Here is a 21,110-nt window from a genome sequence, read left to right as displayed (position 1 = left end):
GTAACTTAACCTTACAGCTTCTCTTCCAGCTGCCTGTGCTCTAGGCTCTACCACCATCCTTCTTTGCTTCTTTCTATCACACCGCTCCTTTCCGCATATCAGAAAGAGTAACTGGACCACGACAGACCACTTGGCCCCATAATCTACCGTATTTTTCGCTCTATAAGACGCACCAGACCATAAGACGCACCTAGTTTTTGGAGGAGGAAAACAAGAAAGAAAATATTCTGAATCTCAGAAGCCAGAACAGCAAGAGGGATCTCTGCGCAGCGAAAGCAGCAATCCCTCTTGCTGTTCTGGCTTCTGGGATAGCTGCGCAGCCTGCATTCGCTCCATAAGACGCACACACATTTCCCCTTACCTTTTAGGAGGGAAAAGGGGAGTCTTATAGAGCAAAAAATACGGTACTCTGTTATCATCTCCCTCCATTATTTTACTCGCCAGTCAAAGCACGCCCTCTTCAAATCCACGTTACTTAAGGCTACTTTGTGCTTAGATTTAGAACATACAGTAGCAGCTGGGATAGCTCAGTTGGTAGGGGGCATGAGACTCTTAATCTCAAGGTTGTGGATTCGAACCCCACCTTGGGCAAAATATTCCTGCATTGCAGGGAGCTGGGTGAGATGACCCTTGTGGTTCCCTTCCAACTCTACAAATTCTATGATTTGGTGTACAACTCTGAAATGTATGGAGGGGTGTCTACACATTTCTTTCTGGTGAAAAGCAGGGGGTCAATCATTATATGAACCTACAGAAAAATGAGCTAAATAAATATAAGTTGTTGTTGTTAAGTGTATTCAGCACACCCCTTTCAAAGGAACAGGGAACCTGCAGCTCTCGAGTTGTTGTTGGACTTCAGCTCCCATCTACTTCACGAAGCATGGTCTGTGGGCAGAATCATAGGAGTTGTGGATCAGCACCATCAGGAGGTCCACAGGTGTCCTGGCCCTCCACCATAGTTAGAAAAAACCATATGTTTCCAATCCTTTATGGATTGGATAGCTCAGTCTGTAGAGCACAGTACAGTGGTGCCTCGCAAGACGAAAAGAATCCGTTCCGCGAGTCTTTTCGTCTTGCGGTTTTTTCGTCTTGCGAAGCAAGCCGATTAGCGGATTAGCGCTATTAGCACTGTTAGCAGTTTAAGGGCTATTAACGGCTATTAAAGGTTTAAGGGATTAGCGGATTAGCTGCTAAAAGGCTATTAGCAGCTTAGCGCTTTAGAAAAAGGGGTTGGGGAGCAAAAAAAAAAACCTCAAAAATCGCAAGACATTTTCGTCTTGCGAAGCAAGCCCATAGAGAAATTCGTCCTGCGAAGCACCTCTGAAAACGGAAAACCCTTTCATCTTGCGGGTTTTCCATCTTGCGAGGCATTCGTCTTGCGGGGCACCACTGTATTCTTAATCTAAGGGTTGTGGGTTTGAGCATTACAGGGAAACGTGGTCCCTTCCAACTCTACAATTCTATGAGTCTAGGTTTTCTGCTCAGAAGGTAAACAGGGCATTATTAACACACCCAGAAGTTTTATTTTCTTGAATTTTTTAAAAGGACTGAGGAAAATGTTGGACAAGCTCAGTGGTTTACTTAAAATATCCTGGTGACGACTATCTGTTCCGGGGTCCCTTTCCCCCAGCAGCCTTACATTACAGAGCACAGCAGCATGTATTAAATTGTTCAGGCAGTGTTTCTGGAAGCCAAGGTACAATAAGCAAACTCGAATTCCACAACCTATCTGCCTATAAACAGAAGAATGTTCCCAGCATAACCTGTATCAGCACCACACTGACCAGGGCTCAACTGCTTAAATGAAGAGATGCACACAGCCCAATCCTAGATATGTTCAGCAAGAAGAAAGCCTTGATGAGTTCAGTAGAGTTTACTCCTAAGTACGCATTTGATTTTAGCATTTGTCTCGCCTGCAACAGCAGTGCTGCTTCCAATATTTACCACAGGAAAATTGGGCCAAGAATCCTAATGTACAACATTCATCATATTTTGCACTGTGAAGCCTAATATTCAAAGAGCACATCTGTAAAACCATTAATACTGCTACTAATGTACTCTGCAGTCCACAAGGCCACCAAAGGACAGTGTGAGAAGTAGATAAATGGCCTTCATTTTATGTATTTTCACAGGAAATGTGGAAGCTCTGGATTTTCTGTCAAAGCAGTTCAGGGAGATAGTAGCTAACAAAAAAGCATTTGGGTGACTTTTTTTTAAAAAAAAGTTTTTAAAAGATATCGCACTGATAAGATCATTTAAAATTTTACTCTTAGCTTTGAAATGCAGGTTTTACATTATTTGCTGTTCTAGTATTTTGAACTACAGACATGGTTTCTTGGATGTTACTGTGAGCTGCTTGGGTGTCTAGCAGACCTGGGGGCACATACATTCGAAAAATTAAATAAATATTTCAGTATTCACAAATAACCTATTTTAACCCTTCTATATTTTAAACAGGGACACGGGTGGCGCTGTGGGTTAAACCACAGAGCCTAGGGCTTGCCGATCAGAAGGTCGGTGGTTCGAATCTCCGCAACGGGGTGAGCTCCCGTTGCTCGGACCCTGTTCCTGCCAACCTAGCAGTTCGAAAGCACGTCAAAAGTGCAAGTAGATAAATAGGAACCGCTCTGGCGGGAAAGTAAACGGCATTTCCGTGCGCTGCTCTGGCTCGCCAGAAGCGGCTTAGTCATGCTGGCCACATGACCCGGAAGCTGTATGCCGGCTCCCTCGGCCAATAAAGCGAGATGAGCGCCACAACCCCAGAGTCGGTCACGACTGGACCTAATGGTCAGGGGTCCCTTTACCTTTACTATATTTTAAACACACATACACACACATTTATACTTACTCTTTCTCTGTCACAATGTATCCATATTCATCCTCCTTAGAAGGCTTGGCATCCAGCTGAAGACCTCCCATTTTTTTTTGAGTTTCTTCATAGACAGTTTTATCCTGAATCAAAGTATTCTTAATCCAGTGATGAAGCTCAGTCAGCTCTTGAGAGTTAGGTTCCGACTCAGCTTTCTTTTCAGCTATCAACTCCCTGGAGAATGTTTCGCTCTTCACATTTTCAACCCCAACCTTCACTTCCTCGGAGGAAGAGGAGGAGAGATCTAAATCCTCCGACTTCTTCATTTCTGATTTAAAAGATTCTTTGGACATAGGCTCCCTAAGAAGATTTTCAGCTGCGATATCCTCATTCAGGAAATCAAGTAGTTTTTTACTCAAATGGTTCTCCTATATTACAAAAACAAAAACAAACAGTGTCATTCATAACAATTTAGAACACACTTTAATGGGGTATCTATGTGAAATTTAAGGGCACAAAACTAATAGAATCCTGAAGCTATACTAAGTACATGAGTAGACACTGTTGTCCACTTATGAAAGATGAAAACTAGAAATCACTTTAGCCTGGGGTGCAACTTTTGACAGCTCTTAGATTGCAGCTTAGAAAATGTTGCCTGTATTTCCCCCGAAACTGCTCTTCTCTCTTAAATTTGACTGATCTTAAGAGGCTTCATCTTTTGGAAGCACTGAAGTATGTCTAAACCTAAAGCATTATCATTAATTTCTTTTTGCCCAGCCTTATGTTACACGAAGGAGCCCTAGACATCCCTGTTTGACTCAATTCAAGTCTTCCTGCTGACAGTGGCATGAGGCCACCAAGTCTTTCCACCAAGTTATGATTTCAAATTCTGGGTCTTTCAAATCAGCTAGCCTTGAGATGTAGAAACAGCCCCATCACTTAGTCTAAATTCTTAACTCTTTGGAGGGGGGAACTGTCTGAGACCAAATTCTGGATTCTTCTTCTGCTTTGTGTCTTAGAAACATGACTTGAAATTCAATTAAAATCTGCTGTGAAGTTCCGTTCCCATGCACCTTGTTAGGTGGTGTTAAGAGCAGCACAATAGGGACGTGGGTGGTGCTGTGGTCTAAACCACTGAGGCTCTTGGGCTTCCCGATCGGAAGATTGGCGGTTCGAATCCCCGCCAACGGGAGTGAGCTCCCGTTGCTCCCGTCTCAGGTGCTGCCAACCTAGCTGTTCGAAAGCACACCAGTGCAAGTAGATAAATAGGTACCGCTGTGACAGGAAGGTAAACAGCATTTCCATGCCTTATGTTTTTGCCACCATGGGCAGTATATAAATTTAATAAAGGAACAAACTAGCAAATTAGCTGAGGCATCAATAGCACACGTATCTCATATGGGTTTGTAGAGGTGAATGAAAATGCTACTCTGAATTTTGCTGGTGCATTCACAGGTGGTGAATTGGAGGGGGTGGCATTCACTGATTTGAGGGGGTAAAGGAGCAGAAATTTTCCCCTGCTAGCTGCTGCTAACGCCCCCACTCCCACTGTCTGAAATCCACTGATGGTTGCAAGTGCACCTCCGTCTGTGTTCCATTGTTGTCACTGTGTTGTAAACTGAACCTCAATTATTTTTATTACATTATATTTAGCATCTCTCGTATGGCGAGCATTTGGTGCGATGGATTGTCGATATTTATATTTAAACATGCAATTTACCTCATTTTTAGTCCTAGCATCTTCATTCTGTGCCCCTTCATCTGTGGGAACATTGAACAAGCATGTGTTGTGGGACATTATAGAACATTACGTGTGTAATGCAGACACTGCTGTACTGGCTTTGCTTTTCTATAGATTGTGGTGTTATTTACTGTACATTAAACATTAAGATGTTGCCGCTGAAAGGCGAAAGTAAAAGCATAGATCAGGTTTGTCACTTTGACTCCATTTGGACAGCTTGCTAATGGAAGATCAATGGAGGCAGTACTGTAAGAGTGCATTATATTAATTAGTTCAATAGTATGGCGACGAATTTACCTCTGTTTACCAGTGCCTTAAAAAAAAAAAATCAATACCATGTTTTCTGCTAGCATAGAAATAATGGCTACAGTAATAAATGCAGAAAGGCAACAGATTTACGTTTCAGGCCCTTTTCAGGGAAAAATGGATTTCATGTGCTCATCTAATCCTTTATTTTAATAAAGTAGGCACTTCAAAATAATGGTTTCTCGGTTATTGTGACTACTCAGAGGTAAATACGGGATACCAAATTGCCTGTTTTAGGATAGGAACAGGAAGCCTTTGTGAGGCTTATAAGCATGAAAAACAGATTTTTGTGCATCTTTCACATGAGTCACAAAATGACCTAACAATGGAGCTGTTCACATCTCATTTTTATCCACAGCAATAAACTCGGACACTTTTAAATGATCCACATGTAAATCAATGTGCTGCTTACATTTTTCCTGTCACATGCATCTGCATGCACCTATTTGATCAATGAACACGAGGTGCTGTAAGGCTTAATAAGAGGACTAATTACCTGTGTGAGAGTGGGACGAGGAAACTGAATTTGGGAACACACAGGCCACTCTTACTGGATGGTACATTTTTTTTAATCAGGCCTCAAAACTTTGAGTTCTCCAAAACAAATTAGTACCATGTCTGCCCTACTTTTCCTGAATGGGTCATAGAATCATAGAACCGTAGAGTTGGAAGGTACCATGAGGGTAATTTAGTTCAAACTCCTGCAATACATACTGATGGCTAATTATTTTAGCAGGTCACTTAAATGCAGTGCCTGGTTCATAAGCAGTGCCAGATTTACATATAAGCTAAACAAGCTATAGCTTAGGGCCCCACTCTCTTGCCCCCCCCCCCCAAATATACTTCTTCTTAATTCTATTTCATATCAACAATTACTTTGATAAAATACATATTTTGTTATGTGCAAATGGCTTTAGATACCTATTGGGTCCATAATAGCATATAGTCAACACAAAAAACAGTGGCGATTTGTTGTTGACAAAGGACAAATGGACATATAAAGGGCCCCATTACCTTCAGTAGCTTAGGGAATCATCAAACCTAAATCCGGCCCTGTTCACGAGGTGCATCTAAATTGTTTACAACAGTGCTATCAGTTAACCAAGTGAACAATTAAGCATCATGAAAATGCAGCTGTATCTTAAGGCGGCAGTGGCGGAATGAGTTAATTGCATCAGTTTGTTCCTTAGGACAAGGGTGGGCAACACACAGGACTCCAAAGCCCAGGAAGCCCCAGTCCCCTTTTCCTACAATCAGCCATCAGCTGGGTGTCCAGGAAGAGTGTACTGTTCCCACACTGCTAATAGCAACAGTAATATTGTGTAAATAGGAAACACAGGGGAGCAGGCTTTAATCTACCGCCCACAGTACTCCCAATCCAAGGAGGTTCACTGCCCTTATGTTGATAATAGCTGCATAGAGACAGCAGTTCACAATTTTAATGGGGAGGTAGATGTGTGGGAATTACATTCCCCAAACAGCTATCTCCTCCTTTAAATCATGGAGCAACCTGCACTCACCTAATTGCCCACAGCAAGTTGGGATTGAGTAAATAGCACTCATCCCACCCTCTGAACACAATATAATCATGGCAGGAGGAAAGGGAAGCTACACGAACGGCCCTACTATTGGGCAAAGTGGCATAACCTCCTCAGGGAACAGATGCTGTGGGGCAGCAGTGGAAGCCCCCCTGGGTGTTCCTCCTAACCCCCTGCTCCCGGGACCAGTCTCATCTGTTGGAGGGCAGAATTGTGGGTTACACAACCTGTCCCCGTCCCCTAAACTAGCTTGCTGTGGTGTTGGCTGCTGTCCTGTCACTAGTGCTGAAGTAAGATTTGGCAGCCAGGCTGTTTGACTTCAGTATGTGGAATGTGCCAGGGAGGAACCATCTTGTCTTCACCTCAGGCAGCAAAATATCTTGGTTTGGGAAGCTAACGGTAAGGCAATGATAAGTGGAGGGGAGCTAGCAAGCAGCAGGGAGAACAGGGCAGTGAGCCGGCAGTGGGACAGGTGAGCAGGTAAGTTCCTCCTCTTGGCATCTTTGTGCAAGGTTGTTTTAAGACTGAATTCCTTTAGAAAGGAAAGGAAAGCTGCCATGGTGGATATTGTACCTTGTAAAGGGTAACCGGCGCTCATTAATCCCATCTCATAATCATCTTTTCCTTCGGCATCCACTCTCTTCTCTTCTGCCTCTCCTCCAACCTTCCCAGCGGCATTCTTCTTTTCTTCATCTACATCAACAGCTTGAATGGCATCAGCAATGATATCTGCCATCTCGTCCAGCTCTAGCGGGCTCAACTTATCTACATCCACATGATGTTTCTTCAGGTCCCTCAGAACATCCTGAATAAATATTTCTTGGGAAGGGAGGGAGGAGAAACTTGATTACTTATGAAAAGTCTGATGGTATGTGCAAGGAAAAGAGAAACAAAGCATTGTAGTCTCTGCTCCAGTCCTCAGTAGGAGCTATTTAATTATCTATGAAGTCTCGACTACATTATTCTGTGCTAATCTGTATTCATAAATATAGCCTTGGTAATGTTTTTTTCTCTCTCTCCTCTTATTCAAATGTGTTTATTGAATAGTTTCAATGTTACTAATTCATGGGATTATCTTCTTATATGAATCAGTAATTAGATCACTTTTCTCACCGGACATGCCTTGCCCTACTGAAACAATTGATTTGGGATAAATTAGTGGCGAAACTTTTCCCAGACCAATATGGCTTATCCAGGAAGGCCTGTATCCCGAGGACAAAAAAAGTATTTGTTTTATCACATTAGTGGTCTCTCCCTCCCCTCCCCATTACAAACCCTATATCAAGACTTCCTAACAAAATCAACTTATGCTGTACTAAAGCTGCTTAACTATAGAAATAAATTATGATTACACTCAGTCAACCATAATGTAGTTTTTGCAGAGTAAAAATAGAGGGCACATCAATATAATTACATATAAGAAACATGCAGTCTGCTGAAAAAATAAAAGGACCAGAGCTATTTTTCTACTAGGTGTCCCCAAAAGAAGCAGAGACTGTAAATAAATCACCACCACTGAATTATGAAGCAGCAATATCAATTTGACTTACCCAGTCACGTAAAGGGCTTAACTGGAGGGTGGGGGAGGCAATGGGGAGAACTCAAGAGTGTCATGGCCCATCCCTGTGAAGTCTATCCAATACTGGCCATGAAACAGAGGGCTCTCATTGGAATCTTATCATTCTACCTGACACAAATTCCCAGGTGGAGCGTCCCACGGACCTACCTCCCAGCCTCCAAACAGGACAGGTGGTTCAACGAACCAGTCCAAATGCAAGGTGCATCAGCCGAAAAAATTGCCTTAAAACTCTCCACTCAGAAGTTCCCAACTTGAAGAGACAAGGAGCAGCTTAGAGGAGATTGCCATGTTTTAAAACTGTCATGGACTGGCTGGATGTGGAGGAGTGCGGGGAGTGGGGTAGACACCAGCCAAGGAATCCCCAGGGGAAGAAGGCTCAGAGCCAGTGGATTGGTGGTGGGACAACGATGAGTCATCAGAGAGGGAAGGAGCAGACAAGGAGGAGGAGGAGGTGACAGAAGCAGAAGAGGTAACAGGGTTTAGTGAACAGGAAGAAGCTGCAGCAGAGCACACTTCAGACTCTGAGCAGAATCCAGGGAGTCTCGCTATCCTGCTGTGACCAGCTCCCCTCCCTTCTGGTCTCCTGGAACACACAGAGAAATGAAACGGGAAGAGTAGAGGGTTCTTGTGCACAAACGAAGCCTGAGACTGCGTGGGAAAGACCCTGGAAAGGAGGAGTCCTACTGCAACTGCTTCATCGTGGTAAGACCTCCTGGAAACCACTAGGCTGAGTTGTGGTTTGTTTAGCCTGGAGAAGAGGAGGTTTAAGGGGTGATATGATAGCCATGTTCAAATATATAAAAGGATGTCACATAGAGGAGGGAGAAAGGTTGTTTTCTGCTGCTCCAGAGAAGCGGACACGGAGCAATGGATCCAAACTACAAGAAAGAAGATTCCACCTAAACATTAGAAAGAACTTCCTGACAGTAAGAGCTGTTCGACAGTGGAATTTGCTGCCAAGGAGTGTGGTGGAGTCTCCTTCTTTGGAGGTCTTTAAGCAGAGGCTTGACAACCATATGTCAGGAGTGCTCTGATGGTGTTTCCTGCTTGGCAGGGGGTTGGACTCGATGGCCCTTGTGGTCTCTTCCAACTCTATGATTCTATGATTCTATGATTCCCTGAATAAAGAGTTAACTTCACTGACCTCGGGTGCATTATTGCTTCGTTGGCGACCTACGCCTGACTCCCAGCCCTGACAAAACTTCCTGTAATTTCAGTTTAAGCCCTACAGTTTTCAGCCACCAACATGCTTGCCCCAATTATATTTGGAGCCACATTGCTGCTGCCAACAGAATTCGCACATACAGCTATTCCAGGTGCTGCTCACTGTGGTACTTGCTAAACAACCATTCAGCATTAACCCAGCTACTCATTACCAGATAGCCAACTGCTTGGTGGGGCTGACCTATCTTGTATATGCAGGCTCCTGCCTGCCTGGAAAGGACAGTTATTTTTTGTTGCCGAAATATAATTTAATATCTAATGATATATCCATGCTAATTTACATTTATAATAATAATTTATATTTTTATGACCTAATCTTCATCAATATCAGGAAATAAATATGCCAGTGGCTTGTCTTTTAACACAAGCACCCTGATCTCATTTGTTTATGCTACAGTACAAAATGTAAATAAATGTTTTCTGAATTATATTGGATCTTCTGTCTGTTCAAATGAGAGTTTTAGCTGTGTTTTGTTCTGATGTATGTCAGATGTGGACAGAGTAAAGGAAATGAGTTTATCAATGACCCCCAAAGAACATAAATGGAAGATGACATCTGAGGCAAGATGAGAAAAAGCAGAGATTTCTACAAAGAAAATCAAACAACAGACTTCTGAATGTGTTATTAACAGATGTTTTCAAAGGAGAAAATATTAAAAGATATTGGAGATGAAAAATACATAAAGTAAACAAAAGTAAGTGGAGGAATCTGAAAAGAGATAGCCAACAGTGCCAAAATATAGGTAATAGACTGAGAGCATTTTTACCCAGCCCAGAATGAAAAGTAACCCATTGTTTCTTGTTACGTAAATAAGTCTGCTTGGGGTGGTCACTAACTCCCCTCCCCTCCTCTTTTGTGAAATGAGAAGACCGCATACAAATTATTTTAAAAAGCATATCCACTTCCACTTTTGAACTTACAAAAAAAATTTTCTTTAAAATTGTTGTTTTTCATTGGTTTATTCTGTTTCTAAACCACTTGGAGGTTTCTTTGGGGGGGGGGATTACAATCAAGCAGTATATAAATATTAAAAAAGGTAAAGGGACCCCTGACCATTAGGTCCAGTCGTGGCCGACTCTGGGGATGTGGCACTCATCTTGCTTTATTGGCTGAGGGAACCGGTGTACAGCTTCTGGGTCATGTGGCCAGCATGACTAAGCCGCTTCTGGCGAACCAGAGCAGCGCACGGAAACACCGTTTACCTTCCCGCCAGAGTGATACCTATTTATCTACTTGCACTTTGACGTGCTTTTGAACTCCTAGGTTGGCAGGAGCAGGGACGCAGCAACGTGAGCTCACCCCGTCACAGGGATTCGAACCACCGACCTTCTGATCGACAAGTCCCAAGCTCTGTGGTTTAACCCACAGCGCCACCCGCGTCCCTTATATAAATATTAGGAAATTAATAAATAGCTTAACATAAGAGAGCTGAATTCATTTCTGGGATTCATAGTGCTCCTTATATCATTCAAGGGACGTAGGCCCATCTTCCTTTTCTACCCAGAATATGTACACTGCCTCACAACCCCTTCATCAAACCCACAAGTTGGGGGGGGGGTTTGGCAACTAAGCCAAAGAAGGCACACACTGGCTTCTGCCACCATCCACGTGATCTTGAGCCATTTCAAAGGCTGCACCTCCTACCTCCCGAGAAAAATATAACGGCAAGGAGGAGACCAACCTAGTCCCATCCGTCAGCCAGTTAAGGTGCAGCTGCCCCAATTCTCGCTTTCCTCTTCCCTCCCCATTCTTTTTTCACTCTTTTGCATCATCTCCATATCCTCCAACATTTCTCCAATGCAAATAGGGATGTCCTATTCCATAATATGGGACACGGGTAGCGCTGTGGTCTTAACCACTGAGCCTCTTGGGCTTGCCAATCAGAAGGTCGGCGGTTTGAAGCCCCACGATGGGGTGAGCTGCCGTTGCTCGGTCCCTGCTCCTGCCAACCTAGCAGTTCGAAAGCACACAGTGCAAGTAGATAAATAGGTACCACTCTGGCAGGAAGGTAAATGGTGTTTCCGTGCGCTGCTCTGGTTCGCCAGAAGTGGCTAAGTCATGCTGGCCACATGACCTGGGAAAAGTGTCTGCGGACAAATGCCAGCTCCCTCGGCCTGTAAAGCAAGATGAGCGCTGCAACCTCAGAGTCGTCTGCAACTGGACTTCTCCAATGAAAATAGGGACATCCTACCATAGCTTCCAACATTACTCCGATTACAATTGGGAAAGCCTAAGGAAAAGCTGGACATTCTGGGATCAAATCAGAAACTGGGACAGCTTCTGTAAATCTGGGACTGTCCCTGGAAAATAGGGACACTTGGAGGGTCTGAGCCTGCAGTGAAGGACTGCCTTATCTTGTAAAATATGCACAGCACCCATAAACATTGTAGGTACTTATAAATGTTAATAATAATAATAATAATAATAATAATAATAATAATAATATATTCCTGGCAGACAAACCCAGAATGAGTTGTTTATCTTTTTGTTACTTTGGGTGATTTGTGCCACTTTTATACATGGTATATATTTTTTAAATGCTTTAAAAAAATTACTATAATGAGCCCTATTCATTTGAGACATGGTGGGATAACATTTAAATGAATGAAACATTTACATTAACAGCCATAATTACATACTTCTATATAAAAGCACCCCATGGTGCAATCAAGCTTGCAAATCTAATCACAGACACTAATGACCCACAAGCCTAAACTTATCTACTTTAGTCATCTGTGGCCTAAACGCTGTGAGGCAGGTACAAAGAACGAACTGTATTTTGCAAAACGTCTGTCACTGGTCAGAAGCAACCTTTTCTTTACTTGACTTGAGTGAGCTGCTATTTGCAAGTCTGGGGTAAACTCTGTTGAAAAACCAAGTGCGTCGTGCCATGAGAAACCCCATGGTGGACGAATGCTTTTTGCCCAGAAGTGGAAAGTCCCAACCAATGAAGATTGGAAAACCAAGATGATGGACTGTGCCGAAATGGCAAAGATGACCGTGAAGAGCAGACACCAAGATGATAATTTTTTTTAGTAAAGAGTGAGAAAAATGTATAGAGTACAGTATCTTAAAGCTCACTGTAGATATTTAAAAAGTTGGCAGGATTGTTATAACACTTATAATGTAATAAGACTAAAGTTAAAAAAGGATACAAAATGAATTTGAAAAATGTAATTAGATGCAACAGAAACAACAGATAAACCAGGGGACGGTGGGGGGAAGTCCGGGGATTAAAGTAATCTCAGATGTGCAAAAACTGAAAATGATTTAAATGTATAAGAACATTGTTAAAAAATGAAAATGAAATATTTTTTTAAAAGAAACGCCACGGTACATCTGTAATGGCATAGTGGGGAAGATGAGCTGAAAATAATGCCAATATATTTCACATCTGGCAACTGATGGACCCCTTTGGTTTTAGATAGTATATGGGTAGATGAGTCTAAAACACCCAGGACACAAATTCTCATGGCCCTGTAGCAGCTATGATGGCTCATTTACCAGAAGTAATGTATTTAGCATTAACTCTAGAAGTGTATACTTGATTCTGATCAGACATAAGAAACACCTGCTGGATCAGGCCAAAGACCCGTCTAGTCCAGCATCCTGTTCTCATAGTGGCCAACAAGGATTTGTCTGTTCTATCCATTAAGGTCTGGAGGTAAGCAGATTGCAGGTCAGTAGGCAAGTTGGGAAACAGACAGGAGAGCAGTCAGGTAGACAGGCCATCAAAGCAGCCAGCAGATAAGTGGGAATGGATGGCTGGAGAGCAGCTCAGTCTGCACCTGAGTGACAGGTTGCTCAGACTGAAGAGCTTCTAATCCTAGAATTAGAAGGAGTATTAGGATAATCTTGCCTTTATGGAGCTGGTAGCTGAAATGCCACCATCTGGCCATTGGCCAGTAGAGCAGAGAGCATACCTGAAGGAGCATCTCCACCCCCCATCCAGTGCCTGGATACTGAGGTCCACCTCCAAGGGTCTTCTGGTGGTTCCTTCACTGCAAGAAGCAAAGTTACAGGGAACCAGACAGAGGCCCTTCTTGGCACTGGCGTCCTCCCCATGGAACGCCCTCCCATCAGAATGTCAAGCAGAACTACACAACTTTTAGAAGACATCTGAAGGCAGTCCTGTATATATGTGCTGGAAGCCGTCCAGAGTAGCTGGGGAAACCCAGCTAGATGGCTGGGGAATTCTTCTTCTTCTTCTTCTTTTTCTTCTTCTTCTTCTTCTTCTTCTTCTTCTTCTTCTTCTTCTTCTTCTTCTTCTTCTTACTACTACTACCAGGTGCTCCCTCCAATGAGAAGCTACCACAATGGCACAGAGATTATGTCCTGAGGACCAGAGATCCCAGTTTGAGATCCTTAGATATTTACATAGCCTATTTTAAACTCCTATAGCGTACAATTGAACAGGTCAATTATGAGCTCAGCATAAAGCACCATGTAAGTTTAATATTGCTGTCTGGTTGGCTTTCCCCTCCCTCCCTGCAATTGGGTTCAATCCAGCGAAAACCTAGACTGCTGAATAAAAAAACCCTGTTGATAAAACCTTTCCATTTCAGTTTCATTTGTTTTCAACTCATTTTCTTTTCTTTCATTCTATCATGTCTTATCTCCCCAGTTCCCTTCCCTAGGTTTCACAGTCTATAGGAAAGCACAGTCGTAATCTCAAGCAAAATGAAAATAAGGGGGAAAGAAATTCAACAGGAGAAAATGAATGGCCAGCAGCCCCACTCCAGAGTCCACTGAAAGACATTTGGCAGATCTTTCTGGTTCATTAAATAAAGCAAAGATAGAGAAATGGTCTGCATTCTGTGAAGTGTGTTGTTTCTCACACTGTGCAGTCACTAGGATGCTAGGAATACCTCCTGAAGATAAGCTTCTTGTTAGAGGAGGCTGACATCTTAAGGAAAACTAAGCCGAAAATACGAAGCATTGCTACTGCCCGACAACCACTGAAGATAGAAGCCAAGAGCAATCACAGGCACAATTTGAAAAATATGGCATGAGTATATTGGAAGATTCATTAGAAAATGTTTGACTGCTGGCAACAAGCTAAGAAAACGCTTGATTTGTGAACAGATATTAAAGAGAAAGAAACTATTTGGAGGCTGGGAATACCTTTCTTAAATGGTCAACATTGTACCTAAACATGTTGCTCTGTAATGTTTTGCCTGCAGAAGCCAAACTGTTAAAATCCAATGCATTTTGCAGCATATTGTTCCCTGTAATTTTTAAGTATTTCTTCTCTGCATATTCCTGCTAAGAAAGGTGAAATAGGGCAGTGCATGATAATGAAATCAGCATGCACCTAGTTTGCTCTAGCAGCAGTCCTATTCCAGATCCGTGCAGGGCCACCTGGACTTGCATTTACATTAAAATTTGTTTTTTGAAACCTATTATCAGGCAGCTGCATCACCATGAACCCTGTCACTTCAGGCATGTACACACTGGGCTCTCTTCTGTCTAAATAGCAATACTTCAATAGTGTATGGGATTTGGGAGCAAAAGAAAAACACGAAGGAGAAGACGGTGAGAAACAATATGTAAAGCACGGTATGCATAATGCTTCATCCTAGCCAATGGTCAACAATGATGGGAGCTGTCATCCAAAACATCTAGAGAGAACCAGGTAGGCAAAGGTTGCTCTACACACCAACATTGCCTACCTTCCATTAATAGAAAACTCCACCTAACACTGCATATACCTCCCCAGAAGGGCTGACAATGATTACATCGTATTTTTTGCTCTGTAAGACGCACCCGACCATAAGACGCACCTAGTTTTTAGAGGAGGAAAACAAGAAAAGCCAGCAAGAGCCGCATACACACTCACTTGGCGCGGCTCTTTAAAGACAGAGCGGCTCTTGCTGGCTTTTCCGGGAGGTGGGAGAAGGGACTGATGGGTTGCCCTCCATCCCTTCTCCCACCTCCCTGAAAAGCCAGAGCAAGCTGCGCAGCTATCTCTGAGGCTGTTGTGCTGCCTTCCCAGCGAAGAAGGATGAAGGACGGAAATGGCTCCATAAGGGCTCACTTCTGTCCCTCCTCCTGCTTCACTGGGAAGGCAGCACAACAAGAGGCGCTGCACAGCTCTCCCTCTTGCTGTGCTGGCTTCAGTGATAGCTGCATAGCCTGCATTCGCTCCGTAAGACACAAACACTTCCCCCCTTACTTTTTAGGAGGAAAAAAGTACGTCTTATGGAGCGAAAAATACGGTACCTATTGTGATGTTGCAGACTCTGCCAAATTAAATTCACAAGAGCAAAGGCACTGCTACCTACAAACACGTGGTCCCAATTCTAAGGCCCCCACCCAACCCTTGGCATAGTGGGGTCCCTGCTTTCACCTCCTAGCGCTCCCGTTGGCCGTTGTCACACAACAAACCTTTTGTTTTGCCCACCCAGCAGCAAATGATGAGTGCCTGCAGCACTCCTACCACCAGCTGCTTCAAATCACAACTTGCAGCCACAGCTGCTGAGCTGCGCATGAGCACTGGCCTGTTGCAGCTGAGGAGCAGGAGGAGGAAGCAGCCCCTTGGGCAGCTGCTGGCACTACACATAGTCCTCCCTGCTCTGCTTATTGCTGCTGTGTCTTCATCGTGCCTGCCTGCAACTCTTCACATGCAGAGAACATCACAAAGCCACAGGGAGGTGAGCCAGCTCGCCATAGGAGTTAACTTAAGAGAAATAAGAACATAAAAGAGCCTGCTGGATCAGGCCAATGGCCCATCTAGACCAACATCTTGTTCTCACAGTGGTCAACCAGATGCCTGTAGGAATCTCCCCCACTGTGGTTTCCAGCAACTGGTGTTCAGAAGCATTACTGGTTCTGGCCATGGGGGGTAAGAGAATAGTCATCATAGCTAACAGCCATTGCCAGCCTTACCTTCCCTGAATTTGTCCAGTCATCTTTTAAAACCATCCAAGTTGGGAGCCTCCTAATGAGACCAGGTACCATTGTTTATCTATGTGCTGCCCGAAGAGTTGGTTGCACTTCTGCAGCTCCTGCTCAATCTCTCCAGCATCAGCAACAAACCCTGTTTATCAAGGTTGGAAAACTGTGCCTGTTTTGCTGTAGTGTAACAGGAGTGGAATGTAGCAGTCAATTCATGGAGAGGGAAGCAGGGGGTGCCTGCTTTCCTGGATTTGTGTGTGTGCATTGCTCTCTCTAGAGGGACGCGGGTGGCGCTGTGGGTTAAACCACAGAGCCTAGGACTTGCCGATCAGAAGGTCGGCAGTTCGAATCCCCGTGACGGGGTGAGCTCTGGTTGCTCGGTCCCTGCTCCTGCCAACCTAGCAGTTCAAAAGCACATCAAAGTGCAAGTAGATAAATAGGTTCCACTCTGGCAGGAAGGTGAACGGTGTTTCCGTGCGCTGCTCTGGTTCACCAGAAGCGGCTTAGTCCTGCTGGCCACATGACCCAGAAGCTGTATGCCAGCTCCCTCGGCCAGTAAAGCGAGATGAGCGCCGCAACCCCAGAGTCGGTCACGACTGGACCTAATGGTCAGGGGTCCCTTTACCTTTTCCTATTGCTCTCTAGTCTACTGAATGCCCCATTACATTTTTATCTTGGGTCTCCTAGTCTGGAACTTTAAGAACTACACCATGTGGAATAGTGGGGGTAGGAGGCAGCCCCCCTTTCTTGCTTGCGGTATACTGAATAGGTGGTGGTGGTGGCATATTCTGCAGGTATTTCCTTAATGACAAAAGTGGGGCTATTCCCCAAATTCAGCTGCAAAAAGGAAATTCATACTGCATACTTCACAATTATAAAGTAAGAATGTTACACTTAAAGAGGAGGAATGTAAGCCTGGGTCCTAAAAATTGCCTAGATGCACTGCTGCTCAAAAGCTTGCAGGTATCTTAATAACTTCAGACTATTCTTCCTTTGACTACAACAATGTATTTCAATTTTTATTTTTATTTTCAGGTAATTTCACATTGACTTCTCTGCACAACTCTCACAGAACTTGTGTGCATTGCAGCGGATTATGGGGAGTGATTTATTGCTTATAAAAGGTGCACTGTTCAGGCCTGAGCAGTCTGAACTGAATCGCATGCTTCCCCTCCCCTGCAGCTGTGCATTGCATGGGACAATCAATGGTAGAGAGAGGACATGCCAAGACTGACCTTCTCATTGACAAATCCCTTGATAAACTTCTAAAGAATCCCGGTATATGAAATTACTGGTCTAGAACAGGCATAGGCAAACTTGGCCCTCCAGATGTTTTGGGACTACAACTCATCCTACAATCATCCCTGACCACTGGTCCTGTTAACTAGGGATGATGGGAGCTGTAGTTCCAAAACATCTGGAGGGCCTAGTTTACCTATGCCTGGTCTAGAACAATAGGTGAGCACTCATACGAAGATTAAATGGATCCCTTACCGTCTACTGGAGTTAGAGGGGCTTTCTTATCGCTCTGGACAGAACCAGGCACCAGTCCAGATCCAGGCCTCCTTATGAATGGTGGCCTCATCTCAATATCTCCTGGTTTCTCTTTCAACATTGTCCCATCAAGATGGTCAGCCTGAGGAAGCTTGAGCCGACTGGTATAGGGAGGAGACACTTTAGTCCTGCTAACAGGAGCACTTCCGTCAAGATTTTTTGCCGCAACTTTCTGAGAGATATATGCATTTAATGCCGCCAACAGAGCCTTTCTGTCAAATCCGTCATCTGGCTTTAGTGGGAATTTATCTCTCTGTGGTTGGCTGAAGGTTCTCACTGGGATGTTCTCGGTATATTTTGAATGGGCTGCTGGTGAATGGGTTAAAGCAGGAGCTTTTCCTTTGGAGTTCTGCACCATGTAGTTGATGATGGTGTCAGATGGGACGTTATCAACCTAGAAGGAAAAGGAAAGTTGTATTAGAATCGGTCTTATGCTAACCCCTTCTAATTAGCCAACATGGGAACTCCATAAGAATACATAATGGTGTGTTTCCTACTTTAACTTCATGTTTAAGAAAGGGAGGGAGGTAGCCCACATTCCCTATGCAAATCAGGGCTGGATTCTGAATCATATATCAATTATGATGCACATTTACCTAGGTCTGTTTATTTTGTGCTGGCGCAAAGGGACACTTTGTTTATCTGTTTCTCCCTTATATAAGTTGCTATGATAGCATGGAAACCCTAGCATTGGAGGACCAATAATTTATCAGCCCTTGCTTTGGTTTCTGAGGTATAAAGGGCATCTTCTGTATACCTCAAAATGGATATTTCTATTCACAAGAGCAGGACGCTTGCCTTTAAAATATAATGAAACATGATTCTTAGATCTTTTATACAGAGAGAGGCTGTGCGCAAACGCATGTTTACATGGTATGCCTTAAACTCCCACTGCTAGATTGGGAAGCCGATGATTATTTGTTCCATTTATTTAACCAAAAACTACTTGGTTGTAATAAAACCCTTAAGCAGTTTCCAAGCTATATTAAAATTATCATTTAAAACAGTTCAAAACAATTAAGTATTTAAAAATAACTTTTATTAACAATAACAAAGATAATATCTCATCAATGCCCACATGTCCTGATAAGCTTGCCTAAACAAAAATGATTTAGGCAGGTGCCAAGAAGAGAGACTCCTTGATGTAAATAGATAGGGAGTTCCAAAAATAGAGGTGCTGCTGCTCTAAAAGATCCATTTCTCAAAACTGCGGGGTATTATCCAGCACCTGTAGCAGGACCAGTTCTGCAGATCGGAGCACTCAAGTGGACAAACACGGGATAGGGAGATCCAACAAGTACACACAACATTTAGTTGGCCAGTCGAAGCTGTTTCTGGGGTGTTGACACTGTCACATGCTGCCAGGGACTGGACAGAGGAGGAATGGTGGCGACTGCCTCCTCCCCAGCCTGAACCTTACAGAGAAGAGGAAGACAGTATAGATTTACAACAGTGGTTTGCGGGAGGTCACAGCTCAGAGGGGCAAAGTTGGGAGATAATGGGAGACACGTCATCACTAGAAAGCATTCCTGACCCCCCTTCCCCCAGAACCTGATGAGCATTGGAAGTAGGAGAGCAAAGAGCTCGAAGACAAATGGCCCTAAGCAGCCACCATAAGGTGGGTGGGGCTGATGACAACTGAGGAGATAAAGGGGTGTGCCTGGAGATTACTCAGAGCAACGCCATTACTCCAAGAGACTTCAATAAAAGACATTGGTAAGAACTTGTCTATTCCTGGCAGTCTACATGCTGGCAGCTTCTAGGAGACTTCACCCCCAGAGGTGCACTCCGTTGTCTCTTGAGACAGATGGAGGCCAATGACAAGACAACTTTAGTTACAATCTACATCCACCTTGCAATTTGAGAAATGCTGAATTTTGATGAATTCCCCCCACCGCCCAAACACCCAGCTTCAATTTAATAAGCCTTATGGAGACATCTGCGCCCCCTTCCCTGCCCACTGGTATGGAGAGACAGCAGGTGACTTGGAAACACACCCGATCTTGATGTGTTTGATCAGACCTACAATGACGTGCAAATGCAATTTGAAACACAGTGGGCAGAAATGACCTTGCTGCATTTTAAGCCGATAGTGTGTACACAGCCACACTTGCAGAGGAATCGAGCGCCCGTGGGATGCCACAAAAGCGAACAGGAGGAAGACTGGTCCTCATCTCAGTTATGCAGTGCAATGCTTCATGATGAAATCGAAAAGCACCCATACCGACTCGGAATCCTAATATCAGGGACATTTGTCCCCCCGCACCAGTGCTAGGAACCTTATGCCAAAGAATATTTCTATGCCTTATTATACTGAGCAAGTTGCTGGGGAATTGGCATTCATGCAAAGCATCCTTTGAGCTATTATGATAATGATAAACCATAAATGGCTTAAGATAATAACCTATTCTTCTCAAGCCCTTTAAGATTCATAACTCCTTTATCTGTATCCACAATTGTTGTTCAACAATTGGATGTTACTGTACGTCCGTAAAATAAGGGAGAAATAAACTGAATTGCAAGGTGCTACTTATGCTGTACATTGAATTTGAGCAAAGTGATGTGGAAATCGCAAAGACAAAGAGGCATTCATATGTTGCTGTTTTTTTTTACAAATGCAAAATAGTTCTTGAAGTCTAAAGAACAGAGGTCGCCCAAGGAGAGTTGCACATACACAACTGAAGCTTCCCCCCGCCAAGCCCATGAAACTCCATGCTCCCCCACCTAGGCTCCTGAAAGTCAGGGACCCTATAATGCCTGGTTGTGGGAAAAGGAAAATCACTGTCCTCTCTACCTGTAAGCAGTCTTTGGACGTCAACATTGTATTCTGAAAGCACCACCAAATTCAAACAGCTAACAAAAGTAATGAAGACCCTTTCCTCTATACAAACCTTACGAGACAGTTTGCAAAAAGTTTGACCTGGATAATCAAAGGTGGCTTTTTTAAAAAAACACACACAGCTACTCGAAAAGTGCCTGAACACTCAAATATTGAAGAGGATTTGCGATTTCCCTGAGTCTCCTGTAAACAAACAAGCCCATCAAGAAGAAGAACACAGACACTTCAAGCAGCCTTATACAAATTGGGTACAAGTGTCAATCGCAGGCTAAGCTGGTATCAGGAGAGGACCAGCAGTCTCTCAGCAGCTTGACAGGTCACAACACTGGCAGACTGGGATGCTCTTTGAAAATTCCTAATTAAAAATATGGCATCAACAGCAAGTAAGCCTGTTTTGAAAGCACCCTCATTTCTGACAACAAATGTAAAGTCAAAGAGAGAGAAAAAGACTAGAGCCACATACAGCCTGAAGTTCCAGTATTAACGTTAAAACCATCTTTGACCGTGATTCACTATGGATGTAGACCTGCATTGCCCTGTTCTTTGGCATCTTTGTGGTGAATTGTCTCTGTACTTTCCATTGGAAAACAAGAAAGGAAAGTTAATTCTATGTTATACTAGA

At 43.7% G+C, this 21,110-nt stretch overlaps 1 protein-coding gene across 1 annotated transcript in view; it reads right to left on the bottom strand.

Moving 5' to 3' along the window:
• PTPRN2 (protein tyrosine phosphatase receptor type N2) overlaps positions 1-21,110 on the bottom strand; it is a 607,197-nt gene that overhangs the window by 410,649 nt on the left and 175,438 nt on the right. The window contains exons 6-9 of the mRNA XM_083406151.1: positions 17,590-18,043; positions 6,968-7,213; positions 4,530-4,570; positions 2,849-3,237 (exon numbers count right to left, since the gene is read on the bottom strand). Of these exons, the coding sequence (XP_083262277.1) occupies positions 2,849-3,237; positions 4,530-4,570; positions 6,968-7,213; positions 17,590-18,043 (1,130 nt within the window). The remainder of the gene's footprint in view (positions 1-2,848; positions 3,238-4,529; positions 4,571-6,967; positions 7,214-17,589; positions 18,044-21,110) is intronic.

The sequence above is a fragment of the Podarcis tiliguerta genome (assembly GCF_965153285.1).
Source record: "Podarcis tiliguerta genome assembly, chromosome: 12".
Taxonomy (NCBI): domain Eukaryota; kingdom Metazoa; phylum Chordata; class Lepidosauria; order Squamata; family Lacertidae; genus Podarcis; species Podarcis tiliguerta.
This window is presented reverse-complemented; position numbering and strand designations above follow the sequence as displayed.